A 22,082-nucleotide genomic window follows, 5' to 3' on the forward strand; every position below is an offset into this window, starting at 1 on the left:
CCTTAGTTTACCCATTAGACGTCTATGAGGGACAGTGTCAAATGCCTTTGCAAAGTCCAAAAACACTATATCCACAGTGGCCCCTCTGTCAGGGCTTCTGCTCACCTCTTCATAAAAATAAATCAGGTTGGTTTGACAACTTTTGTCCTTAGAAAAACCATGCTGGCTGTCACTTATAATACCATTTTTTGTCACATAATCCTGTATATAGTCCCTCAATAGCCCCTCAAAAATTTACCCCACGATGGATGTTAAGCTTAGTGGTCTATCATTACCCATGGAAGACCTAGAGCCCTTTTTGAAAATAGGCACCACATTTGCCCTGCACCAGTCCCTTGCCACTATACCAGTCACAAGAGAATCTCTAAATATTATGAAGAAGGGGACATAAATAACTTAACTAAGCTCTTTAAAGGGAAGGTGTCACGGAAATGTATTTTTTTATATGTTATTGCTTTTAGCATGTCATTAAAATAAATTTTATTTATTTGCGTTTTTGTGTTGTACTTTTTTCTTTTTTCTTTCTTTTACTTCTCTATGGGGGCTGACATTTTTTTTTCATCTCTGTATGTGTCGATTAACGACACATACCGAGATGGAATACGGCACATACATCCCCATAGAGAATGCGAACGGGAGCCGTTCCATTCACTATAGCGTACGCCGTCTGTCTGGAAACGGCTCATGCGCCGCTCCCACACAGACCAAAAGAAAGGTCTTCGGCAGAGCGACATCCGGCGCCATTTTCATGTGGACCAGAAGCCGCTGCCGGACAGTAAGATGACTACTTCCGGTCGTGGCTTCCGGCCATATGTTCAGACGCAAGGACTAGGAGCGGAGGGAGCGGAGGCAGCGGCGGCAGGAGCAGGTAAGTTATGTTTGTGTATGTATGTTCGTGTTATACTATCTGATTACCACTGTATCTAATCCTCCTACACTGTGCATTCGCTCAAAAAATGGCGGCACATAGTGTAGGAGGTTTGAACATTCAACCCCCTCCTTTCTCCTGCCACTAGCCAGGATAAAGGAGGGGGGATTGTGTGAGGACACTAGAGCGAGTGTGTCTTCTCCAATTTTGCAGCATAAAGCAATGAGGTTGCTTTACCACATGCCAATGCTGCAATTTTGGGTATTGCTCCCTCTAGTGACCAGCACATGGAAATGTTATAAATTAGAATTTAATTTATAATATTTTCTGACTTGTGAAAGAATTAAAAAAATTAGAACAATGTGTAATCATTTATATACTAACTGTTTAACTAAAAAAAAAAATTTGTTGCGACACATTCCCCTTAAGAACTCTAGGCTGTAACCCATCTGGTCCCGGGGCCTTGTGTACATTTATTTTATTTAACTTAGCTTGCACCATATCTACATTTAGCCAATTTAGTATATCAACTGATATATTAGCAGCACTGGCACCGGCTACATCAGCTGCTCTTTCTTCTGTTGTATATACAGAGCTAAATAATCCATTTAGTAACTCTGCCTTATCTTGATCCCCTGTCACCAATTCCCCATTACCACTATTTAGGGGTCCTACATGTTCAGACCTTGGCTTGTTTTGCATTTATATACTTGAAGAATTTTTAGGGATTTGCTTTACTATCATTAGCCACTTGCCTGTCATTTTGTAATTTTGCTGATTTTATTACTTTTTTACAGATTTTATTCACCTCTTTATAATTTACGAAGGCTACAGCTGTACCCTCAGATTTGTATTTTTCAAATGCAGTTTTTTCGTCATTTATTGCCCTTTTTACAGAAGGTGTAAGCCATGTGGGGTTTATATTTTTTGTCGTATATACTTGTTACCCATAGGAATACATTTTGCACTATAATTACCCAAAGTAGACTTCAAAATCTCCCATTTATCATTTGTACCATTATTTGACATTAGTTCTTCCCAGTCTATGTCCTGAATTGCAGCCCTCATCCTAGGGAAATTGGCCTTCTTAAAATTAAGTATTTTTGCCCTCCCAGCCTGTGTTTGTTTTTTACAGTATAGGTAAAATGTAACTATATTGTGATCACTGTTACCAAGGTTTTCACGAACATTGACATTCCCAACAAGCTCTGCATTATTAGAAATGACCACATCCAACAGAGCATCACCTCTAGTCGGGTCTTCCACAAACTGGCCCATAAAATTTTCCTGCAACAGGTTGAGCAAATTTCTCCCCTTTGCAGTTGAAGCCGAACCATGACACCAATTAATATCCCTGTAATTCTCCCATTATCACTACAGTACCAGCCTGTGCAGCCTGCTCCATTTGTTTATGTAGCTGATCAACCATCTCCTCAGTTATTTTGGGGAGTCTATAGATTACACCAAAAGTAATTTTTTCAGTGTTTACCTCCCTTTCTAGTTCCACCCACGAGGTTTCAACCTTCTCACAATCTTCACCCTCTATTGTCTCTTTCACATTCGCCTTTCATATCACTTCTCACATACAGACATACACAACCGCCTTTCCTATTTGTCCTGTCTTTCAGAAATAGTGTAAAACCCTGTAGATTTACAGCCCAGTCATGTGAAGAGTCCCGCCATGTTTCCGCAGCACCAACTATATCTATATTTTCTTCAAGTCCCAAGGCCTCCAGCTCCCCCATTTTTCTTGCTAGACTTCTGGCATTTGTGAACTTACACATTAACTTGCCTTTAAATGTTTCACTTTCAGTATCAGAAATGTGATTATTTTACATTATTTGGGCATTTTTGTTTTCACTGCTGTTTTGTAACAAAGGGATCTCCTTATCCTATTGTCTAGTCCTCTCCCCACAGTCTATTTCTCCCCCCCCCACCAATTTAGTCTGACCCACTCTCTAACATAACTACCCCTTTATTTTCAACATTGACCTCCCTCCTCAGCCCTAGTTTAACCCCTTCACAACCAGCCCACGTAGATTAACGGGCTGCAGTGCTTGTCCTTTGTCGTGCAGCCCGTTAATCTACATGGTTTCAGAACAGAGAGCACAGCGCTCTCCCTATTCCCTGAATCTCTCAACACACGCTGCTACTAGTTGCCTTAGTGCTGAAGAAGACATCAGGACCGGATTGTGCCGGTTCCGATGAATTGATCAGCATGATAAACCTATCATGGTGTTCACAGCAAAGTTTGTTGCAACAACAAACTTTCGTGCTGTTAGTTACAATGTTTCTCCTCCCTCCCTGTCAGATCGTTCCGAGACAGTGAGAGAGAAGAAGCACTGTGCCGAGCAGCTGCTGTATCTCGTATAAAGACACACCAACTGTGAAAAACACACAAAAACCACCTCCGCATAGATAGTTTAGTGTAGGGAGGTAGTTATATTTTAGGTAGTACTCAGATTAGGGCAATTAATTAGCTAATAAACAATCAATTAGGGCTTATAATAAATGTATATATCTATAAAATGTGTATATATATATATATATATATATATATATACACGCACACACATGTAATATATATTATATATAGACTTATATTTGAAATTTGTTAATACTAAAAATTTATAATTAGGGACGTTATATATCTATAACATCATATAGATATATACGTACATGTAATATATACGTATACACACATATACTTACATAAATCTCTTCATATATTTTACACGTCTGTAAGTTTATTATTTATTAGTGTTGTCATAATTTTGTTGTGATTTAATTAATTACATATATATCTATAATGTGGTATAGATATAATTAATTTTATTAATTCTACATATCAAATAATTGATTGTTAGGGTCGTTCATAAAGTTATTAATTATTAGTCGTTCAACAATTGATTAGTTGTGAAGATTCAATTGATTATATATGTATACGTAGTATATACTGTACATATACACACATTTAGATAAAATAATTTCTTCCTATATTTCACAGTTCTATTAATTCTAGATACTAATTGATTAATTGTTAGGGTCGTTTATAAATTTATTGATCAGTTGATTAGTGGACTTTTTCTTTGTTACTATTATTAAAATTGTTACAAAAAATAAGATTAAAAAAAATACGTAAAAAAAATGGCACGCAAGTTATATACCGCTGAAGAGGCATTTGCTCTCTTGGATTATGATAGTGAATGGGGTCACTTTTGTGGGGTTTCCACTGTTTTGGTCGCTCCAGGGCGTTGCAAATGCGACATGGCACCGAAAACCATTATAGCAAAATTTGTGCTCCAAAAGCCAAATGGCGCTCCTTCCCTTCTGAGGGCTGTCGTGTGTTCAAACATAAATTTATGACCACATATGGGGTATTGCCGTAATCAGGAGAAATTTCTTTACAAATGTTGGGGTGCTTTTTCTAATTTATTAATTGGAAAAATTAACAATGTCTATGTTTCTTCAGAAGAAATGTAGATTTTCATTTTCACAGACTAATTCAAATAGATTAGGTAAAAAACCTGTGGGGTTAAAATGCTAACTATACAGCTAGATAAATTCCTTGAGGGGTGTAGTTTCCAAAATGGGGTCACTTTTTGGGAGTTTCCACTGTTTAGGCACCACAAGACCTCTTCAAATCAGACATGGAGCCTAAAATATATTGTAATAAAAAGGAGGCCCCAAAATCCACTAGGTGCTCCTTTGCTTCTGAGGCTTGTGTTTCAGTCCAGTAGCACATTAGGGCCACATGTGGAATATTTCTAAATACTGCAGAATCTGGGCAATAAATATTACGTTGCTTTTCTCATGTAAAACCTTCTGTGTTACAGAATTTTTTTATTACAAATGAATTTCTGCAAAAAAAATTTGTAAATTACACCTCTACTTTGCTTTAATTCCTGTGAAATGCCTAAAGGGTTAAGAAACTTTCTTAATGCGGTTTTCAATACTTTGAGGGGTGCAGTTTTTAAAATGGGGTGATTTATGGGGAGTTTCTAATATATAAGGCCCTCAAAGCCACTTCAGAAAGGAACTGATCCATGAAAAAATAGGTTTGGAAATTTCTTGAAAATGTGAGAAATTGTTGCTAAACTTATAAGCCTTGTAATGTCCTAGAAAAATAAAAGGATGTTCAAAAAACTATGCAAACATAAAGTAGACATATGGGAAATGTTAACCAGTCACTATTTTGTGTAGTATAACTATCTATCTTACAAGCAGATATATTTATTTGAATTTAGAAAAATGCTAATTTTTGCAAATTTTCTCTAAATTTTGGGGCTTTTCACAAATAAATACTACATTTTTCGAGCACATTTTTTCACTGACGTAAAGTACAATATGTCACGAGAAAACAATGTCAGAATCGCTTGGATAGATAAAAGCACATTCCAAAGTTATTACCACATAAACTAACATATTCTCTCCCCCAGCACAGCAGACCCCCTTCCATTTAGGTGCAAATCATCTGCAGAATACAGTTTGTACCCCAATGTCAGCCCAGTGCTCTAGGAACCCAAAGCCTTCTCCTCTACACCAAGACTTCAGCCATGCATTTAATCCCCTGAGCTACCTCTGTCTTTCCTGTGATGCGCATGTCCCAGGCAGTATTCCTGAGAATACAACCTTGGAGGTCCTTCCCTTTAACTTGTAGCCTAGTTCTTTAAAATTATTCTTAAGGCTCCTCCACCTACCATTTATTCTGTCATTGGTTCCCACATGGACCACGACAGCTGGACAGGGAGACAGCAAACCATTCGGTTGAGGCGGTCTTGGCGACAAATTATTCTATCAGTCTTCCTGATTATAGAATTCCCTACAACTACTAATTGTCTTGCCTTACCTGCATTACTATCCTGCCGACTACTAGCTGGGCTATTCTCCCGGCTTTTAGGGAGATCAGTATCCACTAGGGCTGCCATTTCTGAGACCGACACCCTCACAGCATCACCCAACTTGGTAATTTTGCATGGAATATCAGAAACAGGCTTGGCCTTCCTTTTCTTGGACCCCTTTCTACTGCCCCTAACTACATTAACCCAGCTACTTGCCTGATCCTGCTGACCCATGTCTTCACCCTCCAGTTTTACCCCACTAACTGTTTGCTCAGTGAGCAGCATGCTCCGCTCAAGATTGTCTATCGCCCTCAGTGTTGCATTGTGCTCCTCCGGATCTCTAATAAGAGCTTCCAGGTGAACAAGTGGTTCACATCTGCCACAGTGGTACTCACCCAGGAAATCCGGCTCCAGTCGTGCATACATATGGCAGACTGTGCACTGAAGAAAACCTCCAATCTTGCTGTGCATTATCCCAGTTACAATAAAACAGTGAACAATTGTTAAAGTAAAAGAAAAGAAGAGTACTTACAGGGACTTTAACTCCTCTTTTGAACTCCGGCTTTGTAACTCCCCTTGATATACAAACCACTTAATTTGGCAAAGCCCAAAACAGAGCAAGCTCAACTGAAGCCTGCAAGCTAATTTATATCACCTGAGAGCAGTTAACCCCTCCCCCTAGTCAGCTGCTCAGCAGGAAAGAAGCTAAGAAGGAAAAGAGGGATTTAAATTGTGTTAGTTTTGCAAACTTCTATTAGCAAGCACTCAATTCATATATCACACACAGTATCCCACACAAGAACACAGCAAGTCAATCCGGTTTAGTAACTCCACTTGATATACAAACCACTTCATTTAGCAAGCCTAAAATAGAGCAAAGTGTTGGGACATTACATACCAATCTCCCTCTCTGACAGGATGTGAGGAGAGGGAGATGGTACAAACATTATAAAATGTGTTATTTACGAGCAATTTTTTTTATGATCGCTGTAACTGGATGCCACAGTGATTACATGCCCAGGGACTATGCTGATTGGTCTTCGGGTAAAATTCTCAGCTGTCTAGAGACAGCGGGGTCACGGGGCTCTAATGGTGTGGAAAAGGCTTAAAGGGAGAAAATCTGCAGGATGTTTTAAAATGTCCTTGCAGAGATAGGTGTGGACCACCAGGACACTTAGGCAGGATTCACACGAGCGTATTCGGTGCAGCATTTTCCGGACTGAACACACTGCAGGGAGCCAGGCTCCTAGCATCATAGTTATGTATGACGCTAGGAGTCCCTGCCTCCCTGTGGAAAACTGTCCCGTACTGAAAACATGATTACAGTACTTCGACAGTTTGTACTCATGTGAATCCGGCCTTATAGTCTATGGGCAGTCAGCAACTGGTTAAAGGGGTAGTTTGGTTTCCAAAAAATTAATTTATTTGTATAATTAAAAGTCAAACAATTTTCCAATATACTTTCTGCATTAATTCCCTTATGGTTATCAAGATCTCTGCTTGTTGTTTTTAAGTAGGAACATTTTTTTGCTTGCTTCCTGTGGATAAAATTCGGTCCATGTGCTTTGATGATCACACAGGTGCTGGGATTGTTAGAAGATATACTGTAACTGTAAAAATCTCAGCACCTCTATGTCTATCACTTGACCATAGACAGCATTTTATTCACTGGAAGTAAACAATAAATGTACCTACTGAAAAACAACAAGCAGAGATCTTGTAAACCATACCTCCCAACTTTTGAATTCGGAAAAGAGGGACATTTTTAAGCTGCGCCCCCGAGCCACGACCAATATCCCGTATAAGCACATCAAATCACGGCTAGATCTTTCTTCAAAGAACAAGCGCACATTCTCACTGCGGATCTCTAGACTGTATTGATATCAGAGATATTATGGGTCAGGTTATATCGTCTTTGTGTTACTTTTCCTAACTTGGGTATAACATTTGCTCATCACGGCAGCAGCTGTAGGACAAACAAAAAGGCTGAGAACAATGAAAGTCAAGAGGGAGACCTTATGGTGAATTACTTTTCAATTGACAGGTAGCAGAGTTACATGATGGGGATTTTTTTTTTCCAGTTGTGTAACTCTGCTACCAATGGAAAAATCATACATCAGAGGGAAATATGTTTCCCCATGGCGGCGTATCCCAAAGAAACACCTGGGAATCAGACATGATGAGGAAAGATTTTTCCCTGTGGTGGATAACTTTTCAGCTGACAGGTAGCAGTGTTACATTAAGGGGAATTATTCTTCATTGATGTGAAAAGTTTTTTCATTCTTCATATTACTAACTTTTTTTGTTTTGCAGGTTCCGCTGGACTGTTTGGACTACGTCGTAGATTTGTTAGACTACTGCGATGATCTACGTTTAAAAAAAATAATAATTGTGAAAGAGGGTTGTGTGGGAGAGTTCTTATTTCAATAAAAAATATTTTCTTATGTTCGTGTTTTTTTAATACTCTATTAGCGCCTTGCTAATGGCAGTTGTCTGACCACGTCCATTATTAAGGTGGGGTTTAGGGTTAGCCAGTAAAAAGCCTGCAACACCCATTATTCCCCTTGGTACCCACCGCCACCAGGGGTGCTGGGAAGAGCCAGGTACGATCCAGTACCCGACCATCTGTAGTGACGGGCGGGCACTGGGGGCAGCCACAGGCTGTTATTATTAGGCTGGGAGAGGCCAGAAACAGTGGCCCTTCGCAACCTGGTAATGCCAGGCTGCTGCTGTGTTATAAATATAATGGTGGTTTCTCTTGGCTCAAATACCCACAAAATCTCTCTCAGACCGGAGCAGGCAAAACTAAATTGGGTATGATCCAACAAATACCCTAAATGGCATATATAAAGTACAGTGAAGTTTACCGCTCAGGCGGCACTGGTAACAGTCCAATATCATTCAGTATGGGCTCTCTCCCAGAAAAATGCAGTGGCCAGTCCGCAATCCAATGAGGGTGTGGATGGTAATTCTTATCCTTGTAGTTCCACCAAGCTCCTTATCGTCCTCCTGCCCCAGAGGAAGCCGGAAGGGCGAAACCCAGGGTCGGGCGAGAGTGTTTGGCGTGCCGCCTAGAAATTTTAAAGATTTTTACTTACCTTGATGCTTTTATTTCTTGTTACTTCTGTGAGTATGGATTAAACTTGGCGTGGAGCAATCTTTTTGCAGAGGGTGTTGCACTATGTGTCTTCCTTTTTCCATCTATTAGAGACATAAGATCCTCTTCCTACCAGGAGTTCTTTGAATGTGGAGGGAGACGATAAGGAGCTTGGTGGAACTACAAGCATAAGAATTACCATCCACACCCTCATTGGATTGCGGACTGTCCACTGCATTTTTCTGGGAGAGAGCCCATACTGAATGATATTGGACTGTTACCAGTGCCGTCTGAGCGGTAAACTTCACTGTACTTTATGCTGCTGTGTTATATCTGGCTGGTTATGAAAATGGGGGGGATGCAATGTAGTTTTCTTCATTTTTTTTAAAACAACGTGGGGTCCCCCCCCATTTTTCATAACCAGCCAGATCCAACATAGCGGCAGCAGTCTAGTATTACCAGGGTGGGAAGGGCCATGGTTTTTGGCCCTTTTCAGCCTCATGATACCAGCCTGCGGCCGCCCCGGTACCCACTCATCACTACAGATGGTCAGGTATTGGATCATATCCGGCTCTTCCCAGCAGCCCTGGTGACGGTGGGTACCAGGGCAATAATGGTGGGTTAGTTGCAGCCTTTTTACCGGCTAACACTAAGCCCCACCTTAAAAATGGACGCGGTCAGACAACTGCCATTACCAAGGCGCTATTAAAGTATTAAAAAAAACACAGAAACATAAGAAAATATTTTTTTATTGAAATAAGAACTCCCCAACACAACTCTCTTTCCCCATTTTATATTAAAAAACGTAGATCATCGCAGCAGTCCAACGAATCTACGACGTATTCCAAACCGTCCAGCAGAACCTGCAAAACAAAAAAAATAAAGTTAGTAATATTTACAGGGGGGCTTTGTGTAGATAGCACCAGACACAGCCCCCCTGTAGATAGCGCCAGACACAGCCCCCCTGCAGATAGCTCCACACACAGCCCCCTGTGGATAGCGCCACACAAACAGCCCCACTGTAGATTGTGCCACACACAGCCCCCCTGTAGATAGCGCCACACACAGCCCTCCTGTAGATAGCGCCACACACAGCCCCTCTGTAGCTAGCGCCATACACACCCCTTGTAGATAGCTCCACACACAGCCCCCCTGAAGATAGCTCCACACACGGCCCCCCTGTAGATAGCTCAACAATTGGCCCCCCTGTAGATAGCACCACCCACACCCCCTGTAGATATCTCCACACACCCCCCTGTAGATAGCTCCACACACGGCCCCTCTGTAGATAGCTCCACGCACAGCCCCCCTGTAGATAGCGCCACGCAGAGCCCCCCTCTTGTACATAGCGCCACACAAACCCCTCCCCCCTTGTACATAGTGCCACACAACCCCCCTCCCCCCTTGTACATAGTGCCACACAGCACCCCTCCCATCTTGTACATAGTGCCACACAACCCCCCTCTCCCCTTGTACATAGTACATAGTGCCACACAACCCCCCTCCCCCTTGTAGATAGTGCCACACAACCCCCCTCCCCTTATACTTTGTGCCACACAGCCCCCCTCCCGCTTAAACTTTGTTCCACAATGCCACCAGAGCGGAGAGCGGTAGAGGTAGCCTACTGCTACCCCTCTCCGCTCTGCCTTCACGTCACTTACCATTAGGAGAAGGCAGGAGGTCTTGCAGCGGAGACCTCCTGCCTCCTTCTGACGCTGATCGCTAATCGCTGCTGCAGTTGTCCGGCATGTAGGGCGCCTGTCAGCAGCGATCAGCTGTTTTGGGGACAGTGGTGAGAAACCGGGACTGTCTCGCCGAATCCGGGATGGTTGAGATCTATGTGTAAACCGTGAGAAATTATTATGGAAAGTATATTTGAAAATTGCATAACTCTTAATTATACAAAAAATTATTTGTCTCTGACCCTTGTTGGCCATTCTGGCTTGGAGGGCTTTGGAAAAGGCTTTTGATAGACTACATCCTTGTGAGCTCTTTTTTGTGTACCATGTGACAGAAAGCCCAATCTTAAAGTTTCAATTAAAAAAATTAAGAAAAAAATTACATTGTTTCGGCTGTAATTGGGGTGAAGAAGAAGGGGACTTTGCATGGCCTGTGCAGGTGGTGTGATGTCTTAAGGAAAAGCACTTTCACACAGCATAAAAAATTTGTATTATATCATTCTAAAATGGTATATGTGAAAACAGAAAACTGAATATTGATGACAGATATTTTGTAGTTATACATTTAAAGTAGCATATAGCTAGTCACTTATTTATTCATTTATACAGGTACTATTGATTCTGCTCTATAAAAAACTATATTGGTAGTATGGTCACCCATAATTCTATCCAAAACCTAAAAAATAAGGTTTGACTGGAGCCACTCAATATCCCACTCCACCCAAGGCATACTGGATATGGGTCCAAGAAGCAGAGATCTTCATAGCCATAACGTTTTTACAGACCAGTTTTTGAAACCCAATATGAATCAAAAGATTATAAGTAATCGCAAAACAATAAAATGAGGATAATTGCAATGACAGTAACCTGCACAAGCACCTATTACACACATTGGACTAAAATGCCCTCTTTTTATGGGCTGTGTGAATTTATAGACATTTGCCAGACCTTCTGATTTAGCTGCCCCGTCTGTCATATGGATGTCTCAAAAACTGGGTAAAAATGGCTATCATTGAAGTCCTCTTATGTTTGAAGGGTTCCCCAATTACACCTTGTTCCAAATTATTATGCACATTGGATTTAAGTGTCATAAACATTTAATTATTAGCTTCTCAATTAAACTCATGGATGGTATTGTGTCTTAGGGCTCTTTGGATCATTGTAATCAATCTCAGACACCTGTGATAATTCGTTTGCCAGGTGTGCCCAATCAAAGGAAAACTACTTAAGAAGGACGTTCCCCATTATTAAGCAGGCCACAGGTTTCAAGCAATATGGGAAAGAAAAAGGATCTCTCTGCTGCTGAAAAACGTGAAATAGTGCAATACCTTGGCCAAGGAATGAAAACATTGGATATTTCAAGAAAACTTAAGCATAATCATCGTACTGTGAAAAGATTTGTGGCTGATTCAGAGCACAGACGGGTTCGTTCAGATAAAGGCATAATGAGGAAGGTTTCTGCCAGACAAATTAATAGGATTAGGAGAGCAGCTGCTAAAATGCCAGGTATTTGAAGCCGCTGGTGCCTCTGGAGTCCCGCGAACCTCAAGGTGTAGGATCCTCCAGAGGTTTGCAAGTGTGCATAAAGCTATTATTCGGCCACCCCTAAAAAATGCTCACAAGCAGAAACGGTTGCAGTGGGCTCAGAAATACATGAAGACTAATTTTCAAACCGTGCTGTTTACTGATGAGTGCCGTGCAACCCTGGATGGTCTAGATGGATGGAGTAGTGGATGGTTGGTGAATGGCCACCATGTCCCAACAAGGCTGCGACGTCAGCAAGGAGGTGGCAGAGTCGTGTTTTGGGCTGGAATCATGGGGAGAGAGCTGGTGGGCCCCTTTAGGGTCCCTGACGGTGTGAAAATGACCTCTGCAACGTACGTAGAGTTTATGACTGACCACTTTCTTCCGTGGTACTAAAAGAAAAACCGTGCCTTCCGTAGCAAAATTATCTTCATACATGACAATGCACCATCTCATGCTGCAAAGAATACCTCTGTGTCATTGGCTGCTATGGGCATAAAAGGAGAGAAACTCATGGTGTGGCCCCCATGTTCCCCTGACCTCAACCCTATTGAGAACCTTTGGAGCATCCTCAAGCAAAATATCTATGAGGGTGGGAGGCAGTTCACATCAAAACAGAAGCTCTGGGAGGCTATTCTGACATCCTGCAAAGATATTCAAGCAGAAACTGTCCAAATACTCACAAATTCAATGGATGCAAGAATTGTGAAGGTGATATCAAAGAAGGGGTCCTATGTTAACATGTAACTTGGCCTGCTAAGTTTTTTTTGATTGAAAGAGCTTTTGATTTCTGTAAATATGACCTCCTGATGCTGCAAATTCAACAAATTACCATTTTAGTTCTCTTTACAACCTTTAAAATGTTTTGATCTCTGTTGTGCATAATAATTTGAAACAGTGCATTTAGAGTTTTTTACTTCTAAGAAAAAATCTGTTATCATTAGGAGATTTGTTCAATAAAATTTGCATTATACTCCAACGGTTGATGGCTTGAAGATTATACTGACTGTCATTTGCATCGACTATTTAGGAAAATCAGCGAAAAATAACAATTGCATAATAATTTGGAACGCGCTGTATAAGATGATCAGTTTGGGAATTCAACAGTCAACAGTGTGTGTTCAATTTCTCTGTGCACCAACCTGTATTATCTATGAGCGGTACATGTAATGCATGGATGTGTTGGGTCATCTATAGCCAGATACATTCCCTGTAACCCCTCTGTGATTTGGCTAATAAATGAAGGACCAGAACAGGGGACTCCCCTCTATTACTTCATGACACCCTAATAGGGTATTTGAAAACTAGACATCTTTTTAAAGTAGTTCTCCAGTGTGAGGACATTGTATATGGCAAAGTGAGATTGATTTCTAGAATATGGGGAGGGTGCAATTAACTGCACTATGACTTAAGAAATGTACTAGTACTTAGGTAGCGTAAATACTGCAGATTTTCCACAACGGATTTAGTTGCGGAAAATCTGCAGCATAATACAGTAGCAGTAGAGTGGATGAGACCTGAACAAATCTCATCCACACGCTGCGTAAATGATAAGCGGAAAAAAAACTGCTCAGAAATTTAACTGCGGTGTGTTTTTTTTAATCCGCAGCATGTCAATTGTATTTGCCTAATCGCTGCTTTTTTGTTGTGGGTCTTTTTTTATTTCAGTGGGAGGTAAAACCCGCAACAAATAACAGATCTTGCGATTTTTGTGTTGGAAAAGCTGCGATTCCTCCGCAAAACTCGCAACTCAGAAAAAAAAATCTTATACTTACCCAGAATTCTGTGATTCTTTGTCCAGGCTGGTCTCCTGGGATGATGTTTCATCCCATGTGACCAAAGCAGCCAATCACAGGCTGCAACGGTGACATGGGATGAAACGTCATTCCAGGAGGCTAGGCTGCAGGGTGGCAGAGGGACTTGTCGCCAAAGCTACGGATAAGTATGAATCTTTTTTTTTTAATTACGTGCAGTTATCCGCAGTGGACATTCTAGCGGAACAACTGCACCACAATTTGGTGCGGTTTTTCATCCAGAATTCCCTGTAGTGACAAGGGCGGATACGCTGTGTGCTTTTACGCAGCGTATCTGCCCTTTGTGAACATACCCTAACAGTGATGACAGATCACAGTAGCAAATGCGATAAATCTGAAAACTGGGAAAATCAGGACCAATACGGGATGAGGAAAGCAATGCATTCCCAACCTTTCTCAATGTTCAAAAGTGGTTTTCTGGAGTAAAAACACCCATTTGAGATACAGGCTCCCTGATAGCAGGCATCCTGCTTCTGTGAGCGCCTGCAATTAGATTATGGGCCCGATAAAAATCAATGGACATCCACTCGTTTAAATAGACACATGTGGTCCTCAAAAGATGATAGATGTGCTATATTAGGCTCTTGCAGGGGCATAACCAGGAAAAACTGGGCACCATAGAAAACTTTAGACTGGGCCCCCCTACCATACAGCCCCCTGTAGATTGTGCCATACAGCCAACCAGTAGATTGTGCCATACTGCCCCTCCTGTAGACAGTGCTATACAGCCCCCCTGTAGATAGTGTCACAATAGTGTCACCCTTTCCCCCAGTAGATATTGCCCCCTTCCCCATTGTAGACAGTGCCATACAGCCCCCACTGTAGATAGTGCCCCCACCTCCCCCTTGTAGATAGTACCATACAGCCCCCCCCTGTAGATAGTGCCCCCACCTCACCCTTGACGATAGTGCCATACAGCCCCCCTGTAGATTGTGCCATACAGCCAACCAGTAGATTGTGCCATACAGCCCCTCCTGTAGACAGTGCTATACAGCCCCCCTGTAGATAGTGTCACAATAGTGTCACCCTTTCCCCCAGTAGATATTGCCCCCTTCCCCATTGTAGACAGTGCCATACAGCCCCCTTTGTAGATAGTGCCCCCACCTCCCCCTTGTAGATAGTACCATACAGCCCCCCCTGTAGATAGTGCCCCCACCTCACCCTTGACGATAGTGCCATACAGCCCCCTGTAGATAGTGCCACCATCTCCCTTGTAGATAGTGCCCTCCCACCTCCCCTTGTAAATAGTGCCATACAGCCCCCTTATAGATAGTGCCTCCCATCCCCCCTTGTAGATAGTGCTCCCACAGCCCCCCTTGTAGATAGTGCCCCCCACCTCCACCTTGTAGATAGTGCTTTACAGCCCCCCCTGTAGATAGTTCCATACAGTCCCACTTGTAGATACAGCCCCTCCTGTAGATAGCGCCCCCCACCTCCCCCTTGTAGATAGTGCCATACAGCCCCCTGTAGATAACCCCATACAGCCCCCCTGTAGATAGCGCCATACAGCCACCCTGTATATAACACCATACAGCCCCCCTGTAGATAGCACCATATAGCCCCCACTGTAGATAGCGCCATACAGCCCCCCCTGTAGATATCACCATACATCACCCCTTGTAGATAGTGCCATGCAGACCCCACCCTTTATTAAGCGCATCCCAAACAAATAAAACAAAAAATCCTTATACTCACCTAGGCCCCATTCCTGCGACGATGGGGATCCTTGCATAGGCCGGCGTGATCCAGTGACATCATCACGCAGGCCGGCGCAGGGATCCTGTCACTGCGCCTGATAGGCTGCAGGCCGAACACGGCCTGTAGCCTAGTAAATGGCAGAGCAGAGAGATACCATCCTGCTCTGCCATAGTCTTCAATAGTATCTGCGTCCGAAGGATGCAGATACTATTGAACGTGACTTCACTACTGCTGTAGCAGCCATAGCGGCTGCTAGGGGCGCAGCCCGGCAGACTACGGCTGCTACAGCGGTAGTTACGCCACTGGGCTGTTTGCTTTAGCTAAATCTCAACATGTCGTAATATGGCATATGAAGGGAGGAAGTCAGACTGCCCCATTAACTGATGTCATTGCTTTTTAGGGCCTGTTCACATCAGTGTTGGTTTCCGTTCATGGGAAACGGAAAGCATAGCTTCCATTTGCATTACCATTGATTTCAATGGTAATCCTTCCGTTACCAATGGTTTCGGTTTGTCTCTGTTCGGTAAGGTTTCCGTTTTTTAGTAGAAACACTAGCGTAGTCGACTACGCTATTGTTTCCGCTAAAAAAAAACGCATTTGTAAAGATTATAAATTAGGAACGCATTCTATACAAATCATGATAGCATAAGATACTTTGTATCTTATTTTCAGTTTAAAAACATTTTAAGGTGTTTCACAGATAGGTGTATTTCAACCATCTTAAAAAAGTAATTGCACTTTAAGCAAAGTTTTGATATGTCAGACTGAAGACTGCTCACAAAGACGTTCTAAACGTCATTTGACGTATCAAAAATTTGCAGAAAGAACAGATGCTCTTTAAGTGTTATGAATATCCTGTAATTCTACCGAACCAGACATACAGTAGATTATCATATGGTCCCAAGTTCAGTTCAGTAGGACCACTTGTGTTCTGCATGTGGAAAACGTATTACAGTTATGTGAAATGGGCTTTAGGAACATAATCCACTCAGAGTTCTTTTCATTTTCCTTAAATGTTGTCTCTCTTTCTCTAGGGTAGTAAAGATAGGTATCACTGGCAGAGCCAAAATGTCAAGCAAAGTGGAGTTGATGATATGGTGCTTATTTCCAAAATCACAGAGGATGCCATTGTGGAGAACCTCAAAAAAAGATACATGGATGACTATATTTTTGTATCCTTTACATCAATGTAATGTACATGAGATCGTTTGGAGACTTCACCTTCTTCGGCCATGAGTAAAGGCGTGAGTAAAAGTTGAATAACACGTTTCGTAGAGGATAATAGTAAAAATTCTGGAACTGCTAACCGGTGCCAGCTTCCAGGATTTTAGTGCATGCTTGACTGCTTGTTCCATTTTACAATCCTGGAAGTTATCAGTTATGGAATTATAATCATTGTCTTATATGAAGCATCAAGAAAACATCTAAAAAATGCATTATATCCTACAAATGTGTGTAAACAGACTGGATGCTCAGACTTGACAACCTCTAGTTCAGGTATTTCTGAACAATAGAGCCAAAATATCACAGATAGACCAAAATGTTTACAGACATGTGCCCCATCCCTTTAAATAGACCTTGCCTCCCATGTAACGCCCACAACATAATGCCCTTGAATCGTGCAGACCCTAAAACGAATACAGACACCATATTTTGATTCAGACCCCAAAATTTATTCAGACCTCAGATGATAAGGTTGGAATGCATGACATCATGGCAGTAAAATTGAATTTTGCCACAAAAAAAAGGTTCAGAATTATATACCTCATGCAGTGGCGGAACAGGGTCAGTGTGGCAGAGAGTTTTGTGCCTGCTGCCTGAGTGCAGTCGAACTGGAGAGGCTGGCCCGACTGGGAAGTAATCTGTATCTTGCAGAGTTGCAGGACTCAGGCCAGGCATACTGTCCGTTTGGTCTGACTCTAATGACGTGACTGGAGTCTGAACGGATAGTTGGTGGGAAACAGTCACTCACACGGATGGAGCAGAGGAAGCAAAACTCCCAATAATTGGCTGGCTGAGCTGTGCCAAGGGATAGAGAGAACAAAGACACAATCCTTGACATCTCCCTCTCTTGGCGTCCCACCCTGATAGTACCCATCTTATTCATTTTGTGCTGTGCATGTCTCAGATTGGCACATGCGCAAAGCAAACTTTCAAAAAATACTGCATTTACTACAGATGGTTGAAAAGAACACTGTTTTTGCAGACTGTCCGTAAGTTTACGGACAGTTGGCAACCCTGGTTTATATTCTTTTAAAAATATAATTTTTAAAAGGGCTCTGGCTACCTACCTTGAAAAGATTCTGAGAGGACTTAAAAGGTGTTTTACAGGCAAACTATAATAGCTATCCCTGGGATGCCTTAAAAACTGTGATCAGCACTGGATAAAGGCAAATAAAGTTATGTGGAACTATGTCAGTGTTCAAAAGTTTGCAATGCCAACTGTAGAATAAAGGAACCAGTTTCATTTTTCAATCATTGTCTTGGATCTCATACTGTATGTGTTGGACATAATGTTACTAATCCAGCTAATGATGTTATCATGCAAAATATACTCTGGATGAGCAGGTACCATGATCATCCTAGCATCCTCCTCACATCTTCATTCATAGAATATAGCATTACTTCATATATAGATTTCTTTATGAGATTTCTTTTTTAACAGTTAAAATCCCACTTCTATAATTATGTTTGATTACATGAACCCAGCAGCTTATCTTATGTCTATTATTTAGTAGGTTTTTGTGTGGGAGGGAGAGAAGCAGTGGTTAACTGAAATAGAGTCCTTAAATGGACAAGAGAAAGAGAAGAGGAAGGAAGAGGTAGCCTAGTGAAGGGCTGCTGTATATGACACATCCAGCTGAAAATGCAGAAAGTATGTTTTCTCTTTTTTTTTCATTTCTCGCTGAGATTCTTTTATGTGTAAGCATTTGTAAAAATTATAGATTGTAAATGTTTGGCCTTTCAAGTTCTGCTTATTTATATGAATTTAGATTCCAAATGTCTATATTATAGATAGGTGACACGTTTTTCTATAAGTGAGGTATAGCAGTTGACGTTCCCACATCAGACTAAACTTATATCAGATAGATACGCACACAAATATGTGTTTTTATTACACTTAAATAAAATGCAAGGACTTTCCCTATCTATAAATACCCTCAGATCAGAAGTCCCCAGACATCCAGTTTTACAGTAATGGCCATAAGACTTCTATAGGTGACATATAGCAACCCTGTTCAACTCAGAGGTTGTACACAGCTGTGACACAGTAGTACGCATGAGCGCTTAAAGGAGTTGTCCCACCATTAAAAATTATATTCATTGCATATATCATAAAAATTAACAATATCGGCTATTAACATGCTGTTAAAAAAGGGTGCCATCTTGTGTTCAAAGTGTATAGCAATGTGCACGTCCACCTAATAAGCTGAGTGCTGGTGGCATACTTAGCCACTCTCCCCACGGTCAGGTCTCTGTATAGTGATCCTCTGTTTACTGCAGAGCAGCCAATAGAAATAGCTTTCTGCCCTGCTTGTCAGGGAAGGAACAGAGCCTTTACAGTAGCATGACAGTATCGCTAAGAAGACTCCTCAGATTGTTAGGACTGTAAAGCTCTACATCCTGACAGTAGATATAAACCCGAGAAATACCAACTTAGCCTTTTTAATTCATTATAATTTAATTGAATTGTAAGGGAGTGCATACTATGCATGTCACACAGTATGTATCCCATGTTACCTATATGCAAGGCAAGTAAGAGGGGACTATATTGTCAGCTGTCATAGGGGATAGGAGACTGATTCTGCTCAGAACCATACCCCCAGCGGCACAAATTAGTAGCTACACCAATGAAATGCACACAGGAAAGGGGATGGAGAGGTGTTTTTATATGTTAAAAACACTATAAATTACTTTAAGGGCCTGTTCACATCACCATTGCCCTTCCGCTGAGGGGTTCCGTTGGAGGTTTCCGTCAGGTTAACCCCTTAGTGGAAAGGCAAACGGAAACCTCAGCTTCCGTTTCCCTCACCATTGAACTCAAAGGTGACGGAAACCTGGCTAATGGTTTCCGTCTGTCACCATTGTGACCGGGTTACGTTGTTTTGGACAGAATCAATAGCGCAGTCAATAATAATAGTGCAGGGGTTAATATGGACCTGCCCGGTTCTATTGGCCGTGGACACCTTTCTGTATCGGTAAGGAAGTGTGTCCGTGCCATAGAACCGTGCCGGGAATTATGGAGCATGTCCTACTTTTCGATTTTTACAGGCTGTGCCTCCATACTTTGTATGGGAGCACGACACGAAAATGCGGCCTGCAGCCCGCGGCCATGCTCGCGATTGCGGGCCATGATTATGGGCATAGCCGTGTGCATAAGGCCTAAAACAGCTCTAAACAGCATTTCTGGACATTTGGTATTAAAATTATTCATGGGCTGAAATTACAACTGGGCTGAAATAATAATAATTTCAGCCATAAGTGGTATATAACCTTTATGTGATTCAGCAGGTTTACGGTTCATTATGCTGTAAAAATTATAAAAAGGAGACATGTAAACAAAATATAAGACATCAAACAAATGCACAAACAACTACACAAATATCCCAATATTCTACCATAAGAACAAACAACCGATGCATGAAAGTTATCTCAATCAATTTATATTTCATATAATCATAGTATAAACGAAAATACAACATCAACCAACATATCTCAGAATATTAACCTCATATCCCTATGTCCTCGTGACATAATGCATCAGCAACACACTATTGCCCTAAGGCCTTATGCACACGACCGTAGTGGTGTGCACGGGCCGTGATTTGCGGCTTGGGCGTCCGCAGAGTGTCACCCGCGGCCGCCCGCAAATCACGGGCTGTGCACATGGCCGTGTACGTTTGTTTCAACGAGCCTGGGCCGCAAAATGCGGCAGTGATAAGACATGTCCTGTGCAGGGACTGTGGAAACAACGGTCATGTTTATGGGCCCATTGAAATGAATGGGGCCGCAATTCACCCGCAGATTTGTGGGTGAATTGCGCCCGCAAAAATACGTTTGTGTGCATGGGGCCTAAGAGCAAATAACTAGCATTAGTTTTAAAGGGGTTGTCTAATGAGAGAGAACATGAGCTGCTTGTTGAGAGCTTGGACCCTCCTCTATGATGTCTGTGTCCTACTAGGACATACTGACAGACGTTGTCTTCATGAGACAATACTGATTTGTATCTAAATCAGAACTATCTCCCTCTCACTATGTTCTATTTCACAAATAAACAATATAAATATAAATGTCCTACCTTTTTATTTACGTTTCTTTTGCTTTAAGGGTATGTTCACACGCAGTAGCAACTTACGTATGAAATTACGGAGCTGTTTTCAGGCAAAAACTGCTCCTGAATTTCAGACGTTTTTGCAAGTACTCGCGTTTTTCGCGGCGTCTTTTACGGATGCAATTGGAGCTGTTTTTCATTGGAGTCAATGAAAAACGCCTCCAAAAACGTCCCAAGAAGTGTCCTGCACTTCTTTGACGCGGGCGTATTTTTACGCGCTGTCTTTTGACAGCGACGCGTAAAATTACACCTCGTCTGAACAGACCATCGTAAAACCCATTGCAAGCAATGGGCAGATGTTTGCAGATGTAATGGAGCCGTCTTTTCAGGCGTAATTCGAGGCGTAAAACGCCTGAATTACGTCTGAAAATAGGTCATGTGAACATACCCTAACTGTAAGTCATTATAATACCATTGCATGACCATCATATGTATCTATCAGTGTTAACTCTTTCCTTTACTTTGCTGCCAGACATACATAGGTTCTGTACTAATTTCGGTTAATCCATTTAAGCAGATGCCCTATTTTACGGACCGAGAAGTTGAGCTATATCAAGGGGCTGTAAGTAATTCTTTGTCCATACTCAGATCTTGCAATACAGAGAGAAAGAATGAATATGTGTACACCTGTCTGCTTGCGATATTAAGGGTATGTTCACACGGGCTATTTTCGGGCGTTTTTCGAGCCATAAACGCCCAAAAAACGGCCCAAAAATTGGAAGCAGATTCTGTTCCGACAGGCCGTTTTTTTACGCAGACGTTTTGAAAAAAGGCCGCGTAAAATAACAGCCACGAAAAAGAAGTGCAGGTCACTTCTTGGGACGTTTTTGGAGCCGTTTTTCATTGACTCTATAGAAAACGGCTCCAAAAACGGCCGTAAAAAACGCCACGAAAATCGCGAGTGGTTTAAAAAAACATCTGAAAATCAGGAGCTGTTTTCCCTTGAAAACAGCTCCGTATTTTCAGACGTTTTTAGTCTATCGTGTGAACATACCCTTAAGGGGTTATATACTTCATCCTTTCATAACTGGGGGATTTCATATTTTGGACTTTGATGCCCAGAGCAAAATTTCACCTTTTGGAATACTGCATTGTACTGGCTCATGCACACAGCAGGGCCTCTGCACATGGGTGGTAGTTGTTCTAGTTCAGCTTAGGCCTTATTCACACGAACGTGTCATACGTCCGTGCTATGCGCGTGATTTTCACACGCGTCGTACGGACCTATG

General features: G+C 41.9%; 1 protein-coding gene across 1 annotated transcript in view; it reads left to right on the top strand.

Annotated features, from left to right (window-relative positions):
• MYO1F (myosin IF) overlaps positions 1–22,082 on the top strand; it is a 170,868-nt gene that overhangs the window by 43,650 nt on the left and 105,136 nt on the right. Inside the window, exons 2-3 of the mRNA XM_075850101.1 lie at positions 16,556–16,693; positions 21,326–21,415. Coding sequence (XP_075706216.1) covers positions 16,556–16,693; positions 21,326–21,415 — 228 coding nt within the window. The remainder of the gene's footprint in view (positions 1–16,555; positions 16,694–21,325; positions 21,416–22,082) is intronic.

This window comes from Rhinoderma darwinii, chromosome 1 (assembly GCF_050947455.1).
Source record: "Rhinoderma darwinii isolate aRhiDar2 chromosome 1, aRhiDar2.hap1, whole genome shotgun sequence".
Classification (NCBI taxonomy): Eukaryota; Metazoa; Chordata; class Amphibia; order Anura; family Rhinodermatidae; genus Rhinoderma; species Rhinoderma darwinii.